This window comes from Coregonus clupeaformis, chromosome 1, assembly GCF_020615455.1.
Source record: "Coregonus clupeaformis isolate EN_2021a chromosome 1, ASM2061545v1, whole genome shotgun sequence".
Taxonomy (NCBI): Eukaryota; Metazoa; Chordata; class Actinopteri; order Salmoniformes; family Salmonidae; genus Coregonus; species Coregonus clupeaformis.
The window spans coordinates 36941779-36964095 of record NC_059192.1 but is presented as its reverse complement, the minus strand read 5'-3'; the positions used below and the strand labels follow the sequence as shown (position 1 = coordinate 36964095).

The 22317-nt window shown below is 43.1% G+C and overlaps 2 protein-coding genes across 4 annotated transcripts in view; both read right to left on the bottom strand.

Moving 5' to 3' along the window:
- The window catches only part of LOC121567935 (MAGUK p55 subfamily member 2), a 63796-nt gene extending 51768 nt beyond the window's left edge, over nucleotides 1-12028 (bottom strand). Inside the window, exons 1-2 of one of the 3 annotated variants that reach the window (XM_041878349.2) lie at nucleotides 11924-12028; nucleotides 11634-11793 (exon numbers count right to left, since the gene is read on the bottom strand). The gene's annotated coding sequence lies outside the window, so the exon portion shown is untranslated. Of the gene's footprint in view, nucleotides 1-11633 lie in introns of all 3 variants that reach the window. The other 2 variants (XM_041878365.2, XM_041878356.2) reach the window with 2 other exon arrangements.
- A 272-nt stretch (nucleotides 12029-12300) lies between these two features.
- Nucleotides 12301-19352, bottom strand: LOC121567958 (peptide Y-like). The gene is made up of 4 exons (XM_041878378.2): nucleotides 19213-19352; nucleotides 15375-15562; nucleotides 12825-12905; nucleotides 12301-12574 (listed from the first exon to the last, which is right to left on the bottom strand). The coding sequence occupies exons 2-4, from the start codon at nucleotides 15560-15562 to the stop codon at nucleotides 12550-12552; spliced, it is 294 nt and encodes a 97-aa protein (XP_041734312.1). The 5' UTR covers nucleotides 19213-19352; the 3' UTR covers nucleotides 12301-12549.
- Nucleotides 19353-22317: the final 2965 nt, after the last annotated feature.

The window sequence follows — 22317 nt, the reverse complement described above, 5'->3', positions numbered from 1 at the left end:
TTGTCTGGATTCCCCCCACACACACACACACACTCACACACACACACACACACCCAACCATCCATTGTCTCTGCCTCCAAAGTCCCATGTTCTCTGTCATACTGAGCCGAGGCCACACCTACACCACAGCTGCTATGACATCATGCTCACAGCGCAGGCCTGCAATCATCATCTCTCCACACTGCTACCCAATTAAGAGAAGAGCCCAGCTGTAGTGGAGAGAAATACTGACACTTGGCCAGGGCCACACAAACAGAGGGACGGACGACAACAGGATTAGCCCACATAATCTCAGAGAGGGTAGCGTTTCCATTTCTATACAGTCATTTACAGGTCTCTGATATATCTTTTTAATAGGTTTGTTATTACATAAGCTAGGTGTCTTGGATCCATTAGAGTGTCATCATTAAATTTTTACATTTTAGTCATTTAGCAGAAGCTCTTATCCAGAATGACGTACAGTTAGTGAGTGCATACATTTTTTTCATACTGGCCCCCCTTGCACAGGAGCCAGCACCTACTTCCTTAATGTGTGGCACTGGCACACAGGTGTTATATCTACCCCCACCAGGAAGATTCCACCTTAAAGCTGTGATGCTAACACACACACACACACACACTGTTACTGACACACACAGACTCTCTGACATACACCTACTATGAAAGAATCAGACACACACACACCACAACCAAACAAGTCCTAATCCACGCGTGGCTCACGTCATGCCTAAAAATAACCCTGCCCGCACTCCCACAGGTTCCTCTCCTCCTCTCATTACTTCACAAGGGGAAAATGCTCGTATCCAAGACAACCGCAAGGACCTCTTTCCTTTTTTCCACCGGTTTGCCATGGCAACAAGGAAAAATTCGTAAAATAATCATAAGGGGAGAGCGAATTGCAATTGTACTCAATTGGGGGAAAATGAAAAGTAAATGGTAGTAGTTTAATGTATCTTTGCTATTGTGTTGTAGTTTTTATATCAAAACAATACTGAGAATGAATTGTAGAGGGTGAACAGCACCATTGAAATCCAGAGTATTGCCTTCAAAACTAATCACAGTGGAATCGATCACAGCACAGTGAGATACACAAGCTGGATCACAAGGTTTGGCTTTGATGGCAGTTTAAAAGGCCAAGTCAGAGGTATATGATGAAAGCTCTCAATGAAAAATGTATTTGTGAATGTACTCTCTCACCCGAAAGACTGATTAACTTGATTTCAGATTTCAGATATGTATCATGTCTCACCAAAGTGCTTGAATAAACTTCAGGGGTGTGTGTCTGATTGTACAGTTTATATAGTTTATATTCAGGTCCACTGGTGCAATATTTGAGTGGCAAGCGTATGGTGTATTTGGCCTGGGGCCAGGGCGGTATTCATAAAGTGTCTTAGAGTAAGAGTGCTGATGTACGATCAGTTTAGCCTATTAGATCATAATGAATATGATTACATGGACAGGAAGGACCCGATCCCACTCTGAGACCGGCTCTGACACCGCCCTGATTTCTCCATGAAAACCTAAAGGTAGAGAATTCCAGAACATTTATAAGGAGCTTTTAAATAACAGATTAAATGTTTTACTTAATTGATTTAATAGCTGTGAAATCAGGTGTGACCTAAATTCCTCCTAAACAAGCTCAAATTAATTAATTATTCTAACTTTACCTTCTGTGACTCTGCGTCACACAACAGCAGCCCAAAATAAATTGAAATGACAACATCAAAACAAAATAGTATTTGGTAGGGAGGAGAAACAAACTAATTTAAATGTCATTTGAAGCTAGTACGTGCCACATGGTTGACTGAGATCTGAGATATGCATGTTCAACACTGTTTTCATTCTCAGCACCTCATGTATATTGATGCACACAAGGTGTTACTATAGTTAGCTACCTAAATTGCCCGGAGATAGACAGTGATAGCCCCAACTCAACTGGAAAATAACATTTTAGCCATACACACAATAGCCTTAGCAGTGAAGTGGTTCTACTGCCAGTAAATCAGTCAAGGTCCCTGTAGCTGGTGATTCAGTCAAGGTCCCTGTAGCTGGTGATTCAGTCAAGGTCCCTGTTGCAGGTAATTCAGTCAAGGAAGTACTGATGGAATAAGACTGAGTAATGACAGGCCTTGGTTCAATGTCACCAACATACCTCTTGACTGAAGATGCAATGGGAGTTTCTGACCAAATTTTACAGATACGATACAGTATGATATGATATACAATTTGATCAGATACGATATGAGGCCTTCAAAGGCAATGTTGTGATGTGATACTCTAGTCATAGAGTTTCTAAACCCAGAGGCTCACATTTTTATTTATTTAACTAGGCAGGTCAGTTAAAAACAAATTATTGTTTACAACGACTGCCTACCCCGGTCGACACTGGGCCAATTGTACGCCGCCCTTGGGAAGGTTGAACACCAGGCGGGCTGCGGCATTCTGGATGAGTTTACTTAAAGAGATTCTCTGGTACTCTAGTGGCGCAGTGGCCTAAGGCACTGCATCGCAGTGCTAGCTGTGCCACTAGAGATCCTGGTTCGAATCCAGGCTCTGTCGTAGCCGGCCGCGACCGGGAGACCCATGGGGCGGCGCACAATTGGCCCAGCGTCGTCCAGGGTAGGGGAGGGAATGGCCGGCAGGGGATGTAGCTCAATTGGTAGAGCATGGCGTTTGCAACGCCAGGGTTGTGGGTTCGATAAAATAATGTATGTGCTAACTGTAAGTCGCTCTGGATAAGAGCGTCTGCTAAATGACTAAAATGTAAATGTAAATGTATAGTTTTTTTGAAAAATTATCATATCTAAATCTGAAATGTCATAGACTACAAATTGCAAGAACAGATCATTCTGAAGTCAGATGTTAATAACAGAATGTGTAATTTAGCCGATTAAACACAAAAACAGTTTCAAGTGAGAATTAGGCAGGTCTGCTGTCAAAAAAAAGGAAATTCTTGCCTACTTTGCAAAGAAATAGTGTGTAGTTTCCAGTAGTTAGCTACACCGCTACATGGCAAGATTTGAATTTAGTTCAACTACCACCAAGTTACTGCAAATTTGTAGTTAAATTACTAGTTGAACTACATGTAGTTCACTACTCCCCAACACTGGATCCTAGATCTGGTTATCAGTCATCTCAGTTAACCCAGGACTAAAATCTCACGTAATTTGTACCTTTGATGTTTATGTAGTCTGTCCACGAAAGGTTATTGGCAACTTCTATCTTGAATACTAAACCTAATTGTGCCTATATTCATATGAACTATTCTCCTTTTGCCGCTCCATAGCTCTGTATCCTTAGCTGTAGGGAGAGACTGTGTTGCTGAGAGAGAACTGAGCCTCCCAGGCTTTGATTTTTTCTCTGGCTGAATCAGCTGTCGGCAGAGAAAGTGCAGAGGTATGTCCAGACACAGAAGAGGAAGCAAAACACACCCTCGCTGTTTTTTCTGCTTTAATGAAAGTCAATGAACTAAGTAGACCAGACCCAGCTGCTATTGCATTGGGATCTATGGGAGACCCACCCGTTAAGGAGACCAGAAGTGACCTTTTTTTTAAAAGGGTAAACGGCCTGAAAGGAACTATCTTCATTTATCCACCATAATTGTTGGCACGGTGAGTCGGCATGGAGATTAACCAGCGACGGTGTACAGCAACTATTCCTGTGGCACCCCTTCGCCCATCACCCTTCGCTCCACATTTAAAGCAACTGGGAAACGTCCATGGCAGGTATTGTTGTCACCTTAGATTGCTACATAAGGAATGATAGAAAGCACGAGCACCAGCACCAATCAGCTTACACCACAGTGCACACACCTGTCGTTACTATGACAACTAGCGTAGCCATGTCAGCAAATTACTGCTGTCTGAACACACACAAATCCGATTTGGTCACTTGTAACTTGCTGTTTAGACAGTCAGTATTCCAAAACGGATTTGAAAAGCAAAACTGATTTGACCATTATGGCCTGCAGTGTGAACAATGCTTATGTCTCCCCTGCCACTACCACAACAGACCAGTCTGGATGGATTTAGGGGTTGTAACCATGGTGACACAGCTAGTGTAAAATGGGCATGGCTGCTGCATTCTTTTGTATGGATTGGCTGTATAGGGACAGGAGTTTTTCTTCCTGTTCAGGTGAGCTCACGTGCTCTGGAAAAACTCAGGGCCACTAGAGCAAAGACAGTTTAAAGATAGGCAGAAACTGCTTCTGTCGTAGTAAATATATTATGTTATAGCTTGGTCTGACTAAAATCTTGTGCATAACCCATCTTGTGTTGGGCCTTTGGATTTAATACAATGCACAAAGACTTCTATCTTGTCGGCCTTATCAGCAGGTGGCTATGGACAACACCCACGCCATAGGTCTCTCAGTTCTCCCAACTCACGAGTTATTGCTCTGAGGACATACACACACACACCCCCACACACACACACACATACACACACACACACACACACACATCATCATTGTTAAACATACACACATACACACACACACACACATACACACACATACACACACACACACATACACACACACACACACATACACACACGCACACACACACACACACACATCATCATTGTTAAGCACACACACACAAAAACCCCCTTCTCTTAGGCTGAACATCTGAAGACAGAGAACCCGACTCAGAGCCAATGCAATGGAAGTGACCTCGACCAACTCATCAGGACCAATCAGAAGATCAGAACTACTAGAATCAACCTACTTTATTTTATTGTATAAAATGTCAGCACACAATGTTTAGGGGCTCGCTCTCTCAGATATCTCCCTACGAGGTTGACGAACGGGTCCGTGCACGCTATTTACAGATATCTTTACCTCTGAATAAACTGCCTCATATTATACAATTATCCACCTTGTCCGAAAGTCTCTACTTGGTCTCCGTTCTCCAGTAAACTTGTGATCATCAACACTTCTCCAATAGAAATCTCTGATCACATTGCGACATTGGCTAGCTAAACTCATGCAGAAACACGTTGTTTAGCGCCGAACTGTACATGTGCAGGCTGTCAAATCAAAGGCACTCCTTCGATATAAAGTTGTTTTTGACGAAAATGAAAACGTGTCAGTTTGTCACTTTCACCAGGTTGGAGTGATAACAAGTTCAACTACTTAAGACATTTCTCGAATCTAGGTTGTGCCTTTGGATTTCAAGAAAACTAAGGAATACTTTTTCACTTCTCTCACCAGCTATGTTTCCATCCAATTGGCGACAGATTTTCATGCAAATATTCTAAAATCTGCATAAAGAAAATATGCGTATATTCCCACCAGTGGTGTGTTCCACCAAACCGACTTGTTGCGGATAGAAATCAGTGCATGATGAGGTAGTGCACACAAAATGTACTTTTTCGCTGAAGTTTTCATGTACTGAATACATTTTTCTTACGTGTTTCCATCACATTTTCAACTCTACAAATAGTTTTGTCACAAAAACTGTTGCGTTAAATAGCAAATGTGCCTGCTCTGGTTTTGGCACCTGTTCTCTAGCCAACAGCTCGCAGATACTGTGCGAGTAGGCTGTGCGGGTTGGCTAGTCTACATGATGAGATTATTATGGATAAGAGCAGACGGCAATCAAGCATCAATCATCATGTCACCAGAATAAAACCCTCAATATTTATTGGAAAGGAGCATCAAGCTCATCACTGTGCACTTTCACCACCCTGTGAAGTTCATCATAACTTATTTAATCTGTAGCATAATAAATTGCATGCTTTCCCGAGTCGTAGTGGGAGGAACACACACCATATCATCGCGTGACTCAAAGTTTACTTTGATATGATGGTTATTATACCAATATATTTGTGCGTTAAGGCGTTTCCACTGCCATTTCCCGCATTATTAATTTTACAGATACAAAACGAGCCCACCATGTTTACGAACAAATTATCTGTAGGCATTAATAAAATTGTACCTAGACCTGTTTCCATCACAGGTGTCGTGATTTTTCTATACGGTATGACTTTACTCGCATAAAAACTGGTTACTGACTTCTCAAACCCCAAACCCCGGCCTGGTCGGCTTGGTCTGTTTCGCAAGTGTTCTCACGATGTAGGGCTCCCGAGTGGCGCAGCGGTGTAAGGCAATGCATCTCAGTGCTAGATGCGTCACTACAGAACCTGGTTCGATTCGGGGCTGTATCACAATCCGCCCGTTTTTTTTTTTAGCCAGTAGTTCTGAAAGTAGCCCTCACAAGCCAAAAGTGGTCCCCAAAACATACGTATTACGTCACATATGTGCAGATATGTGCACCAGGTCATTGCTCTCGCTCTGCTGTGTGTGCATCTTGCTCATTGTCTAGAACTTAAATTGCTAGGGGGTTGGCCCACGTGGGGAAAATTTTTGGGAAATTGGCGCAGCACAGCTTCCAGAAACAGTCGCTAATTGAGGTAAGACATTGATTCTGCTCATAGATTATGCATGTATGAACTACACATTGACACATCCAGCCCAAGGTGGGAGGTTTAAAAATTACTTAGCAGTCGCCAAAGTTCCGGAACATGTCTTTAACTAAAGTTACTTTGAAAAACTACCAATTACTTCACACTGGAACAAGTTAAGTAAACTATATTTTTAGTTTTTTAAAATAAAGGCTAGCTTTAGTCTAGCTTAACTTGTTCCAGTGTGAAGTAATTGGTAGCTTGGTAAACAACATTTTCAGAGTAGCTTCCCCAAAACGAATTACATAAATTACACTACCCGAGTTGTCAACAACCGGCTGTTCCGGTTTTCAGAGGAAATGGAAAGAGAGCCTGTGATGCAACTTCCTCATCCATATTTACTGGATTGGTTAAACAGTGCAGAAGAGAACCTCCACCGACAGTTTTTTTCTTCTCGTCAAGAACAGTATGTACAGTAGGGCAGGGTTCCTCAACCTTCGGCCCGCGGGCCAAATGGTGAATAGACTCATTGCGAGCTCACAGAACAGGGCTCCGGGCAGCCGAGCGGAAATGGAGGAAAACTAGACTCCCTGCGGACCTGGCATCTTTTCACTCCCTCCTCTCTACATTTTCTTCATCTGTTTCTGCTGCTAAGGCCACTTTCTACCACTCTAAATTCCAAGCATCTGGGAAGCTCTTTGCCACCTTCTCCTCCCTGCTGAATCCCCCCCCCCCCTCTGTGGATGACTTCGTCAACCATTTTGAAAAGAAGGTTGACGACATCCGATCCTCGTTTGTTAAGTCAAATGACACTGCTGGTCCTGCTCACACTGCCCTACCCTATGCTTTGACTTCTTTCTCCCCTCTCGCTCCAGATAAAATCTTGCGACTTGTGACGGCCGGCCACCCAACAACCTGCCCGCTTGACCCTATCCCCTCCTCTCTTCTCCAGACCATCTCCGGTGACCTTCTCCCTTACCTCACCTCGCTGATCAACTCATCCTTGACCGCTGGCTATGTCCCTTCCGTCTTCAAGAGAGCGAGAGTTGCACCCCTTCTCAAAAAACCAACACTCGATCCCTCTGATGTCAACAACTACAGACCAGTATCCCTTCTTTCTTTTCTCTCCAAAACTCTTGAGCGTGCCGACTTTAGCCAACTCTATTGCTATCTCTCTCAGAATGACCTTCTTGATCCAAACCAGTCAGGTTTCAAGACTGGTCATTCAACTGAGACTGTTCTTCTCTGTGTCACGGAGGCTCTCCGCACTGCTAAAGCTAACTCTCTCTCCTCTGCTCTTGTCCTTCTAGACCTGTCTGCTGCCTTTGATACTGTGAACCATCAGATCCTCCTCTCCACCCTCTCCGAGCTGGGCATCTCCGGCGCGGCTCACTCTTGGATTGCGTCCTACCTGACCGGTCGCTCCTACCAAGTGGCGTGGCGAGAAGCTGTCTCCGCACCACGTGCTCTCACCACTGGTGTCCCCCAGGGCTCAGTTCTAGGCCCTCTCCTATTCTCGCTATACACCAAGTCACTTGGCTCTGTCATATCCTCACATGGCCTCTCCTATCATTGCTACGCAGACGACACACAACTAATCTTCTCCTTTCCCCCTTCTGATAACCAGGTGGCGAATCGCATCTCTGCATGTCTGGCAGACATATCAGTATGGATGACGGATCACCACCTCAAGCTGAACCTTGGCAAGACGGAGCTGCTCTTCCTCCCGGGGAAGGACTGACCGCTCCATGATCTCGCCATCACAGTTGACAACTCCGTTGTGTCCTCCTCCCAGAGTGCGAAGAGCCTTGGCGTGACCCTGGACAACACCCTGTCGTTCTCCGCTAACATCAAGGCGGTGACCCGATCCTGTAGGTTCATGCTCTACAACATTCGGAGAGTACGACCCTGCCTTACACAGGAAGCGGCACAGGTCCTAATCCAGGCACTTGTCATCTCCCGTCTGGATTACTGCAACTCGCTGTTGGCTGGGCTCCCTGCCTGTGCCATTAAACCCCTACAACTCATCCAGAATGCCGCAGCCCGTCTGGTGTTCAAGTTCTCTCACGTCACCCCGCTCCTCCGCACACTCCACTGGCTTCCAGTTGAAGCTCGCATCTGCTACAAGACCATCGTGCTTGCCTACGGAGCTGTGAGGGGAACGGCACCTCCGTACCTTCAGGCTCTGATCAGTCCCTACACCCAAACGAGGGCATTGCGTTCATCCACCTCTGGCCTGCTGGCTCCCCTACCTCTGCGGAAGCACAGTTCCCGCTCAGCCCAGTCAAAACTGTTTGCTGCTCTGGCACCCCAATGGTGGAACAAGCTCCCTCACGACGCCAGGACAGCGGAGTCACTCACCACCTTCCGGAGACATTTGAAACCCCACCTCTTTAAGGAATACCTGGGATAGGATAAAGTAATCCTTCTACCCCCCCCCCTTACCCCACCCCACCCCCAAAAAAAATAAAAAAACATTGTAAAGTGGTTATCCCACTGGCTATAAGGTGACTGCACCAATTTGTAAGTCACTCTGGATAAGTGCGTCTGTTAAATGACGTAAATGTTTATTTTACGCCTGCTATGTTAGGTTACCCCATCATAACCTTACAATTGTGAGATTTGAGGCTATCCTAGGCCCTGTTTAAATATTTTAGAGATCCTTCCTTCCTTCCTTAATCACTGATCTGACACGGTTGGATTGTGAATTAATAAACTGGTTACCTTGCAGTCATTGCCTCAAGGAAGAAAGGAAGTAAGGATAGAAGGAAGAAGTAAGGAAGGCTTAAGACTATGGGAGAATCTCAATTGGATTTCCTCTATTCCTCACGTCTTCGCCTCGTCTCCTTTTGAAAAAGGTCAAAGGTAATCAAGGAGAGGAGGCAAGGAAATGTGGAAACAAATGCGCTTGTATATGAAATGAGGCTATCCTACTCTAGTGCGTCATCAGGCAAATGACGTTTACAGACGTGGAATCCCAAAATGCATCTGTAAAATGGTCAAAAGAAATGTAGCTAGTTGTGCTACACATTAATAAAAGGATAAGTAGCATATCGTTTTTAAATGTGTGCATGATTTTCTCATCCGAGAAAACAACAGCTGTTTCAAAGGGGGTGTGGCAGATTTCAAAACTCTTCTGCGGTAGGATACACCTGAACATCCTTCGCCGGAGGAGGCAATCGAGTAGAGGAGCAAACTCCTCCATTCGCCTATTAACAAATTGACACTCCTACATATGGCGACCACTTATAGGTTTCCCGGTCATGGAGAGGATGACAGAGGAGTCTAGGAGAGGACAGACCTTCCCCAATTGAGAATCACCCCAAATCTGGCTGTGTTTTCATACTGTGTAAGGAAGTGCTTACATTTACATTTTAGCCATTTAGCAGACGCTCTTATCCAGAGCGACTTACAGTTAGTGCATACATTTTTCATACTAGCCCCCTGTGGGAAACGAACCCACAACCCTGGCGTTGCAAGCGCCATGCTCTACCAACTGAGCTACAGGGGACTACGCTTAGGTAGCATTTCTGTGGAGCCCACTGATCTTGCAGCATCACACAGCTGTCAAACCCGCCAAAAATCATGTTGCAGCTGCAAGTTCTCAAAAGGAGACTATTAAGAAGGATGAAGTTCCTTTAATCTGAGCTAAAAGCACTCCAGAATAAGACTTTTCACAGTTTTGATGTGTAAAAAACTGTATTAGAAGACTTGAATAACTGCTGCAACTCATCTCCACCCAAGCACCTAATATGATATGATCTATGATTTTAGACATAATCATCTCACTGTAAATGTGAGTGTAACATTTAAAGGACACTATGATGGTTGAAAAGGTCCTCTCTTCCTGCCAGCCATTTCCTCAGTGCTCATTCAGTAGGTGAGCTAGACTACTCCCTCTCCCAATTACTTTGTTAGAGAAGTGGTCAAAATGAATTGAAAGTGTTTACATCATGGTCTCATCCACCAGGTATGATGTTCTGATTGAATGGTATGGTTGAGTTTCCACGTTATTTCAACAAAAAATACATTTGTGGAAAACTGATTCGATTTGTAAAAAGTCATCAATGTAAGGAGAAAAGAATTCACCCAACGTTTTACCTAAATCCAATGAAGGTGAAATGTTTTGTTGATTTCACGTTGAATTCACGTTAGTTGACAACTCAACCAACTAGACTTTGAACTGAAGTCTGTGCACAGTAGGGAATTGCAGGAAATTAATTCGAAAACGTTCTCTCCACTGTCAAGAGGGGGGGCCTCTAAAAATGTTTGCTCGCAAGGTGCCCATCTCTGGGTTAAAGTGTTTGCTTGACAGTCCTGGACCCTAGTTCGAGTCCCGGTCGGGGCTACCCCTCGAATTTGCTACAATATGTTATTACTCAATAAGCTACTGTAGGCTATTACTCTCAGAACAAAATTACACCTTATCATGTGTTTGTTTTATGTTTGTTTATTCATATAATCAGATTCAAACTGTAAGCGAAATGTGGTGCGTAGGGGGTGACGTGGCATGCACCAGGGAACAGGTTCATTTTGATGTCCGATCCGACTGTCCTTATGGCTACATAAGGTCTGGAATTCTGCTATTGTAAAACAGCCATTCTCTCCCAGTCCCAATTGCATTTCCAAGAGTATGATTGATTATTAATCATTAACTCATAGGTTATTGTTCATACTTGTAAAGTCAGTGATATATTGTTCACGAGCACAAAAGATGGAAGACCGGACAAGAGTTAGACTACATTGTATACCTTCACACAACTTGCCACCTATTGAGTACCGTACGTGGGATAAGAAAATAAATCTAAAATAGTTTGCTTAAATGCTTTTTTCTTAGACTATTCCTCACCATCTGTGGGCTTTGTATGCACACCAATAGGCTCCTGCGTAATAACCATAACCATCGCCTATGGACGTAGCGTAAACTAGAGGAGGTAAAGTGCTGGGAGTATGCTATTATGTGCACTATCATCATTCTTGATATTGCGATACCACCACTATCAACAATTCACAATGTACAGTCCATTCATTCGTCATATGATGGATACTAGCGTAAAACAAACCACCTGGTGCCACGCGCGCATCACGGCAGAATCACAATAGATTTTAAATAGCCGGGGTACAAAGAAGAAAACGATGGCGACAAGAAATGATCATCTTCTATATCAACAACATCATTCATTGTATTCAACAAATTACTACTTTAGGAGCTCATATTAGGTTACCTTGCTTCTGTTGCTTCCACTGTCCAATTCGAGCCGAGAGCTAGACCGCGCGGATGAAATGTCAAATCCCTGAGCACGGTTGCTGAAGATAAAAGGGGAAACCGTATGTTTGCCACAGTGCAGATCCCACCGAACTGCGGTTTGAATGCAGGTCTTGAGTCTAGACGATTTAAAGAGGGGAATATCACACGTGATAAGACAATATAATATACAATGTACCATAAACAAATTAAGAAAATAGTACACTATACTGTTTCCAAAAGTTTCGAAATAATGAGTTTCATCTTCACCATAGGAAACTGTATTAAAATGCTGATACTTCAATACCATTGTGAGGAATTATGGTAAATGTGTAGGCTGTCCATGTCCTGCAGCAAGGTCAGTAGAATATGTGGTCTAATGCATAAATTACAACTCCAATGGCAAATAAGGTGAAGAGAAAATGTTTGCAGTAACTGCACTTCCTTGTAATATACTGTCACCTAGTGGTATGAATATGACACACACAATGATGTTACTCTTGTAACCATGGTTAATAATAGGCTTGAAGTGGTGGGTGGTCGAGGATAATTTCCAATCATGGCTTTTGGATATAAATATGGTTTTGCTTATCTGGTGAGTTACAGAAAAAGAAAGGCTTTCAACAAAAGCTCACTGTGACAAGATGTATTATAACACATGTATTTATTATTCACTGTTTAATTTAATTACAAATTATGTCAAAACATATTCAGACAATTATGTGTTGGCATGAGAGAGCGAGAAAGAGAGAGAGATGCATGCATACATGTCGAAAATAAATAGTGTGCCACACAGTCCAGTGAAGGTTTCCAGTTGGCCGCCTATTTGAGTTGTTGTAAGGCCCACCATTTGAGTGGAACAGCAGAGCAGCATGCCAGTGGGACAGGACCCAGATTTATCCTAGATCACTGCCATCCAAACTGTTAGAAAAGTCATAGAAAAGTCAGTACCTGCCCTTTCAAACTCACTAAACTCAATATCAAGTGATCAAACTTAGATATTGCTATCCAGTGTGGGCACTACTTTTTGGAAACTCTGAGTGGACTGACACATTGCTACTGCAGGTGTGTGCACGGGTCATGTTGATATACTCAAGGTATGAGTCTGTTGTAACAAATAGCAGACAGTCACTTTGAATCACCCTTTCCCCCAGTCTCTTTATTCTCTCACCGTGGTGTTAAGTCGCCTTCCGACTCGTCTCTGAACAGCAACCACGCCAGAGCTGACTCAGATGCAGACCTCTTCCCATACCTAGTGGACACAGAGACCATCACATACTGTATGTCACCAAGAGATTTACATTACTTGCTGGAGTATGCTAACAGGGATCCTATGATCATATCGTGTCCCCTTGTGGCAATGAATAGCCTGCCCACCTCATCGTCGACAGCCCCATGTATTCCAAGGCACTACCTCAATTTGTCTTTCCGAGATTCCTCGTGTTCTTGCCTTATTCGCAACCGTATTGGAGGAGGAGAAGATCCGAGGTCCTTCCCTTCAGAACTCCTTCTCAATGCGTTTTAAGAAAGAGGATGCCAAGAATCGAGGAAAAATGTATTGAGAAAGAGCCAAAGTTTCAAGAAAATACATAGGCATTATCGGTATGAATACCCTACTGCTGGGTTCCCCAATAGGCGGCCCGTGGGCCAAATTCTGCCCACAGGGGATTTTATTTGACCCCCCAAGTCTTCTGAGCAAAATATTTGATAAATATTATTGTTGGACATAAAAGACTGTAAAATCACCAGGAAATCAGCTCAAAGTGATTTTAATTTAGGAAATCTGTTCCCAAGTATTCCCACGCATAAATAGCGAGGAATTTGTGATCATATCCCAATGTAATGAAGGTATGTCATTATTCCGTTTTTGTCAAATACTATATCTGTTTGGAATTCTTGCTGTCAATTTGCAGTGTACAAATGATTTATAACTACTGTGTGTTCCGGCTCCCCGACCATCCTCGCAAGGAAAAATAGGCCCACGGCTGAATGTAATGGGGACCCCTGCCCGAGTGTGTGTACTCACTAATCACCTATACCCTTTTTATCTCCAGAGGCAAGAACACATATCTCAAGCAATTAGCTCCAAACAAGGAGAGATTTGAAAGTCCAATGCCCAATGCTCAGCAAGGCAAGCAATCCTCGGCTCCACAGACAGTGCCAAGGCTTTTAAATCATCTTTACTGAAATCAATGCTTTGCCAATGAGGAGTGAATCTCCCTTTGTGTGAGAACAAGAGGGGCTGAACTGCATGGCACACAGCCCTTGTAGTGCATTGACAGCTCCAGCCCTCTTAAAGACATGCTCCGGTTCATTGACGACTAAGAAAGTATTTTTTAAACCTTGCGCTTTGGGCTGGATGTGTCAATGTGTAGTTCATACATGCATAATCTATGAGCAGAATTACTGTTTTACCTCAATTAGCCACGAAATCCCTAGTTTGAAAGCGACTGTTTTCTTGAAGCTGTGCCGTGCCATTTTCCCTAAATTTCCCCCCACGTGTGCCTGCCCCCTAGCAATTCGAGTTCTAGCCAATGAGTTTCAGCCCCTCGCATTTGAGTGACAGCTAGCAAGAAGTCGGCCCAGCGTTATCCATTGAGGTTGCAGGGCGTGCCCAATGGCTCAGTAGACACAGCACAGAGAGAGAGAGAGCGAGAGAGAGAGAGAGAGAGAGAGAGAGAGAGAGAGAGAGAGAGAGAGAGAGAGAGAGAGAGAGAGAGAGAGAGAGAGAGAGAGAGCGAGAGAGAGCGAGAGAGAGAGAGAGAGAGAGAGAGCGAGAGAGAGAGAGAGAGAGAGAGCAATGACGTAGTGCATATATGTACGCAATATGTACGCAATAGGTACATACGTAAGCAATTTTCGGGGACCACTTTTGGCTCATGAGTGCTGCTTTTAGAACTACTGCCTAAAAAGTATACAAAAGTACCGGATAATCTATTTAATGATAGACTGCAGTCTGAGACTGGATTGGTTTCAGGATCCATCAAACTCTATAGGCCTACATGAAATCTCTGAGCCACAAACGTACAAGCCCATATACATATACAGCACACACACATATGCACACACACCATGGATGCACGGACACGCACACACACACGCACACACACAGAGAGAGACAGGAGCAATTCATGTTGATCTTTCCTCTTGCCCACAAAACACAGAGGCAGGACATTAACTTAATGCCTATAGCAAAACCAGGCTCCTTTTCCTTCCTGTCCATACCATCATTATTTTTAATAACTGCACTCTGTTCTCAAAATACTAATCTCTCTGTCTGTATAATGCTGCTGCATATGTGGCTTGCCAAAACTGGAATGAAGTTATGTTATAACAGTGTTCAGAACAACAGGCTGGTTGGAAAGCCAAGAGAACATCATTATTCTCAGGCTTAGTTCAAATGTCTCTTGTCCCCTCAGAACTTCTCCTGTGACCTTGGCTATAGTGGTAATTTGACCCTCTTAAGAATATCAGCAACATTTTATTGGAATTTAGGAGTGGGATTTTTTTGTTGCCTTTGTATTAAAATTGAGTGAAGGAATATGCTATCAATCTATTGATTGTCAGTAGGAGGTTCCATTCCCATAAACCTGGTTTGATAAATTGTTTTCCCCCCTAATAGGCTGAAACGTTGCATTATCTCTGACTCTTGTGCCATATCTAAGACAAGGTTTTCCCATGTTGATAACATGTTAGCCTACAGAGTGCTGAACTCACTCACCTCTGTCTGTTGATGAGGTTGATGTAGTGTCGCAGCGCCGTGTTGTATCTGGCCCATTCCTCCGGAGGCGCGTTGTTGTCGGGGCTCACCGGCTTGGTCGAGTAGGCATCCGTGAAGGTGCCCAGACAAACCAGCACGCACAGCACGAGGGCTACGAGGATCAACCAGGGTCTCAGTATGTTGGCCATCTGTAATTAAAGAATGTAGACTAGCATTTCCCTGACGACTGCTGGACTTTAACAAAAGCTTGGCATTCTTGACATCAGAATCATAAAGTTATCATCAGTTTTGTTTTAGGCAAAGCTTTTTGATGAGTAAGATTTCGTCTTTTTGACAGCAGGCTTTATCAGAGACACATTAGCAGGTGCACTATCTATGGTGCTTAAATGTGTGCCAAAGTTGCTTACGAAAGAAATCAATTGGTCTTCAACCTATTGATTCTACAATGCTATGGAACATTATATTGTGTTAAGTAATGATAATGAAGAATCGCTTCTTTACTCTTGCTAATTGCGACTGTAATTACTGTGGCTTTGCGTCCCTTGCCTTTGCAACCATGAAAAACACTTTCAAATTACAAATACTTAAACATCCTACATGTTTTTGTTTATATTTGTGTGTTTATCAATGATAGAACATAATGCAAGTCCTTTATACTGCAAAAGGTTATGTTTATGCATTATTTAAAGTACCTAGGGCAAGCAAATTGGCTTGTCCCAGTAGTGATGAGTAGAGTTGTAGTTACATGTTTTGGGGATTTAGAGATATCTATCTATTATTTTGAATGCTAGAAAGTAAACACAAGTCTTTAATATATTGTATAGATCAATAAAAACAAAGAAGGCTATTAAAATACCGTTGTATTTTATTTACAGTTGAAGTCGGGAAGTTTCCATACACCTTAGCCAAATACATTTAAACTCAGTTTTTCACAATTCCTGACATTTAATCCTAGTAAAAATCCTGTCTTAGGTCAGTTAGGATCACCACTTTATTTTAAGAATGTGAAATGTCAGAATAATATTAGAGAGAAAGATTTCTTTCAGCTTTTATTTCTTTCATCACATTCCCAGTGGGTCAGAAGTTTACATACACTCAATTAGTATTTGGCAGCATTGCCTTTAAATTGTTTAACTTGGGTCAAACGTTTCGGGTAGCCTTCCACATGCTTCCCACAATAAGTTGGGTGAATTTTGGCCCATTCCTCCTGACAGAGCTGGTGTAACTGAGTCAGGTTTGTAGGCCTCCTTGCTCGCACACGCTTTTTCAGTTCACATTTTCTATAGGATTGAGGTCAGGGCTTTGTGATGGCCACTCCAATACCTTGACTTTGTTGTCCTTAAGCCCTTTTGCCACAACCTTGGAAGTATGCTTGGGGTCATTGTCCATTTGGAAGACCCATTTGCGACCAAGCTTTAACTTCCTGACTGATGTCTTGAGATGTTGCTTCAATATATCCACATCATTTTCCTTCCTCATGATGCCATCTATTTTGTGAAGTGCACCAGTTCCTCCTGCAGCAAAGCACCCCCACAGCATGATGCTGCCACCCCCGTGCTTCACGGTTGGGATGGTGTTCTTCGGCTTGCAAGCCTACACATTTTTCCTCCAAACATAACGATGGTCATTATGGCCAAACAGTTATATTTTTGTTTCATCAGACCAGAGGACATTTCTCCAAGAAGTATGATCTTTGTCCCCATGTGTAGTTGCAAACCGTAGTCTGGCTTTTTTATGACGGTTATGGAGCAGTGGCTTCTTCCTTGCTGAGCGGCCTTTCAGGTTATGTCGATATAGGACTTGTTTTACTGTGGATATAGATACTTTTGTACCTGTTTCCTCCAGCATCTTCACAAGGTCATTTTCTGTTGTTCTGGGATTGATTTGCACTTTTCGCACCAAAGTACGTTCATCTCTAGGAGACAGAATGCGTCTCCTTCCTGAGCGGTATGACGGCTGCGTGGTCCCATGGTGTTTATACTTGCGTACTATTGTTTGTAGAGATGAACGTGGTACCTTCAGGCGTTTGGAAATTGCTCCCAAGGATGAACCAGACTTGTGGAGGTCTACCATTTTTGTTTCTGAGGTCTTGGCTGATTTCTTTTGATTTTCCTATGATGTCAAGCAAAGAGGCACTGAGTTTGAAGGTAGGCCTTGAAATACATCCACAGGTACCCCTCCAATTGACTCAAATGATGTCAATTAGCCTATCAGAAGCTTCTAAAGCCATGACATCATTTTCTGGAATTTTCCAAGCTGTTTTAAGGCACAGTCTACTACTCCTAGGGTGAAGTCAGCATTAGAGGGACAGTTTTGGTAAATCGCTATGTAGACAATCAAAATCAGCCTACCCTACTCAAGTAATGTTTATTTTAATTAATGAAGGTCTTATCTACATGTTTATGACGAAACAAGTGGATAACTGTTTATTCTGTGGATGCTACAATCCCTAAAACATCATCAGACCCCTACTTTTGCTAAAGCGTGTCTTTCAGTTGTAGTGGGACCCTTTAGTAGATGAAGTGGGGCACTATTTTCTCATTAGAAATACATGAATGTCCCACTTCACCTGCCACTTGTTATGAAATCATCAAAGAGACTTTGTAGAGGCTTATATATAACACACTCTGTTTTAACAATTGTGTCAATGACATTATACTAGACCCTCTCCATGCCCTTGTAAAATGTATTTGGGGACCTTCCAAGCTCTTGGTGAAAATCGAACTAAAGGACTCTGCACAGCTTTTACTTGATCACAAAACAGCTCTATTATTCCCCAAATGCTGACCCCTTTCGTAAATTCAGTCTCATTTCTATACTTCCTTTCTTACATGTTCTTTTCTACTCTTGTTATTTCCTTCTTAATATCTTCCACCATCATACTATACTGTTTATGTGCTATATAGCGTCTAGTAGAATCAATTTTGAGATGTTATAAACTACTAAAATAACATATGTTTATGTATTTTAGAATATCTAATAAAGGAAATTACATTTCCTTCATTAGATACAAATGCTGCACAGTACACATTCAGCAACAATCCGATAACATCTGTAGTGATTAGGTTGCTAAATTACCATAGTACACTACCCTCAAGCACAAACGTTCCACTACACCTGTAGGGTGTACTAACTACAACGCAGTATCAAGGAGTTAGCCAACTAACTTGCCAAAATGTTCTGAAATAACTTTTTATTTTGGGCATGGTGTAATTCACTCAACAAACAAAAACACATATCTAAGTTTAGCTTTCATAATGAACCAGAAAATCAATGGTTATTTTTGGCTGTTTATCAAAGTTAGCTGGCTAACTCATTGATCCTACTTTGTAGTATGTGCAAAGTTATCATAATGGTAAACATTATTAGTCACACTTTATTTGGATAGTACGGTCATACTATTAACAAACTATCTGTTGATAAGCAACTGACTATCTGTTGATAAGCAAGTGCTTCCTAAAATTAGATTAGTGTTATAGGGTAAGGTTTAGAATAAGGGTAAGGGTTAAGGTTAGAGTTAGGGCTAGGGTAAAGTTTAGGGTTAGGATAAGGATAAGGATTAAGTTTAGGGTTAGGGCTAGGGTTAGTAGATAGTTGAAATGTTACTGATAGTCGTCATTAAGCTGCCATATTAGTTGATTTAGAATGGGAAGATACCCAAATAGCCTACATTTAAATAAAGAAAAATATAAAGAAAAATGTAGTTAATTCTTTCCTAAATGGCATGCCCAAATGCCACCGCATTTCAAAAACGACCCAATTGCTAAAACTACTTCAACAGTCAAAACCTCCCAAACTCAGCCTAGTCACAGAGAGCAAAAAGTAATTCATTACTCACTCTGCAGCAGACTTGCTTAACCGGTTTTCACTTTGTTCTTGTTGTGTGTTTTGTAATTCCCAAATCCGAATGGTTTATATAGACAAGGCTACCTGATGCGCGCGCCATGAGACACCGCAAAATGACGTTTTCAACTAAATTTACGCAAGCGAAAACGAGCAGAGTACGGAAGCATTCTTTCCGGATTGAAAGTATCAAATCAAATTTTATTCGTCACATGCTTCATAAACGAGCCCTTCCCAACAATACATAGAGAAAGAAAATAGATAAATAATAGAAAAGTATAACACGTAATACTAAAAGTAATAATAAATACACAATGAGTAACGATAACTTGGCTATATACACAGGGTACCAGTACCGAGTCGATGTTCAGGGGTATTGAGGTAGATATGTACTTTTAACATATAACTAGGAATAAAGTGACTGATAATAAACAGTAGCAGCAGTTAATGTGATGAGTCAAAAAAGTTGTGCAAAAAGAGCCAATGCAGATACTCGGGGTAGCTATTTGGTTAACTATTGAACTAACTATTTGTCAGTCATGGCTTAGGTGTAGAAGATGTTCAGGGTCCTGTTGGTTCCAGACTTGGTGCATCAGTACCGCTTGCTGTGCGAAGCATAAAATACAACCTTTCAGTGTCAACTAAAGGACTTTAATGCACTTTCATGTCGTTATTATGATTTGGGACAGCATGCCAGACCCAAAATTGAGTGAATATGATCAAACAGCGTTAACTAGGGAATATAATTTTTCAATTTATATTTGGGAACACCTGGTCTATGACTTGGGTGGCTGGAGTCTTGACAATTTAAAAATATATATGTTTTATCAGTGCAGCCAGAGATAGCCTACTTTTGTCTGATTTCAAGCAATAATGATTTCAAGCAATAACGACACACATAATATTTGTTTTTTCTATTATAAATGGATTGTAGCAACCGTCCAAATGTCATGAACGATATACCAAAAGTATGTGGACACCTGCTTGTCTAACATCTCATTCCAAAATCATAGGCATTAATATGGAATTGAGCCACAAGAACATTAGTGAGGTGGGCACTGATGTTGGGTGATTAGGCCTGGCTCGCAGTCGGCGAGTTCCAATTCATCCCAAAGATGTTTGATGGGGTTGATGTCAGGGCTCTGTGCAGGCCAGTCAAGTTCTTCCACACCGATCTCGACAAACAATTTCTGTATGGACCTCGCTTTGTGCACGGGGGCATTGTCATGCTGAAGCAGGAAAGGGCCTTCCCCAAACTGTTGCCACAAAGTTGGAAGCACAGAATCGTCTAGAATGTCATTGTATGCTGTAGCGTTAAGCGTTCCTTTCACTGGAACTAAGGGGCGTAGCCTGAACCATGAAAAACAGCCCCAGACCATTATTACTCCTCTACCAAACTTTACCGTTGGCACTATGCATTGGGGCAGGTAGCGTTCTCCTGGCATCAGCCAAACCCAAATTCGTCCGTTGGACTGCCAGATGGTGAAGCACGATTCATCACTTCATAGAACGCTTTTCTACTTCTCCAGAGTCCAATGGCGGCGAGCTTTACACCACTCCAGCCGACACTTGGCATTGCACATGGTGATCTTTGGCTTATGTGTGTCGACTGCTCGGCCATAGAAACCCATTTCATGAAGCTCCCGATGAACAGTTCTTGTGCTTCCACAGGAACTCGGTAGTGAGTGTTGGAACCGAGGACAGACGATTTTTACGCGCTTTAGCACTTTAGCACTCGCCAGTCCCATTCTGTGAGATTGTATGGCTTACCACTTCAAGGCTGAACTGCTGTTGCTCCTAGACATTTCCACTTCACAATAACAGCGCTTACAGTTGACCGGGCAGCTCTAGCAGGGCAGAAATTTGACGAACTGACTTGTTGGAAAGGTGGCATCATATGACGGTGCCACTTTGAAAGTCACTGAGCTCTTCAGTACGGGCCATTCTACTGCCAATGTTTGGAGATCGCATGGCTGTGTGCTCGATTTTATACACCTGTCAGCAACGGGTGTGGGTGCAATAGACAAATCCACTAATTTGAAGGGGTGTCCACATCCTTTTAGCCATGTAGTCAGTGGTGATTTTAGCATGTAAATCTTGGTGGAGCTAACTCCCCATCATTTTTTTAGATGCATGAGACTACACAACACAACATGAATTACACTATAACGGTGACAAACGGTGCCCACAAACTGTTAGGGCCTACATAAAGCTGTCCCAACAGCAGAGCTTTCCTTTCAGCACCATGGAGTGAATCCTTACCACTGCTACACCTGGCTATCAGTGGAGCCTTGTCTGGCAGCAAAACAGTTCATTCAGCATCATTTACTGCCTTTAAAAAAACATAGCTGATATGGCTGACATGCTTAAACAAATGTGGTTTCTACTGACAATTGAGATGTACAAACTATGGCATAAGGGGACGACAAGCGGATAAGAGGCAACCCGTAATTTCGATTAAGACATTAATGAGCGAGCTAGGACGGACGTAGTCAATATAACTATTTGTTCAGCACTTTTGAAATGTACAGTCACTCACAAAGACAAGAGGAACAGAGGGAACACCTATACACATACTAATAAGGGAATGAGCACCAGGTGTGTGTGATTGAGAAGACAAGACATGCCAAGTGGAGTGATGAGAATGGGATCGGCAGTAGCTAGTAAGCCGGTGACGACGAACGCCGAAACCTGCCCAAACAAGGAGGGGAGGCAGCCTCGGTGTAAGTCGTGACAGTACCCCCCCCCCGACGCGCGGCTCCAGCAGTGCGCCGACCCCGGCCTCGGGGACGGCCAGGAGGACGCGGAGCAGGGCGAGTCGGATGGCGACGGTGGAAATCCCTCAACAGGAAGGGATCGAGGATGTCCCTCCTTGGGACCCAGCACCGTTCCTCCGGACCGTACCCCTCCCACTCCACGAGATACTGAAGGCCCCCCACCCAACGCCTCGAATTCAGTATGGAACGGACAGAGTACGTCGGGGCCCCCTCGATGTCCAGAGGAGGTGGAGGAACCTCCCGCACCTCAGACTCCTGGAGCGGACCAGCTACCACCGGCCTGAGGAGAGACACATGAAACGAGGGGTTAATACGGTAATCAG

What these genes read in the sequence shown, in the direction of transcription:
- LOC121567958 (XM_041878378.2), bottom strand. Translation starts at nt 15,562, where the DNA reads ATGGCCAACATACTGAGACCCTGGTTGATCCTCGTAGCCCTCGTGCTG. An exon ending in AACCTCATCAACAGACAGAG is followed by an intron (nt 12,906 to 15,374) that starts GTGAGTGAGTTC and finishes TGTGTCCACTAG; the next exon opens with GTATGGGAAGAGGTCTGCAT. An exon ending in GAAGGCGACTTAACACCACG is followed by an intron (nt 12,575 to 12,824) that starts GTGAGAGAATAA and finishes CTTTTCTAACAG; the next exon opens with TTTGGATGGCAGTGATCTAG.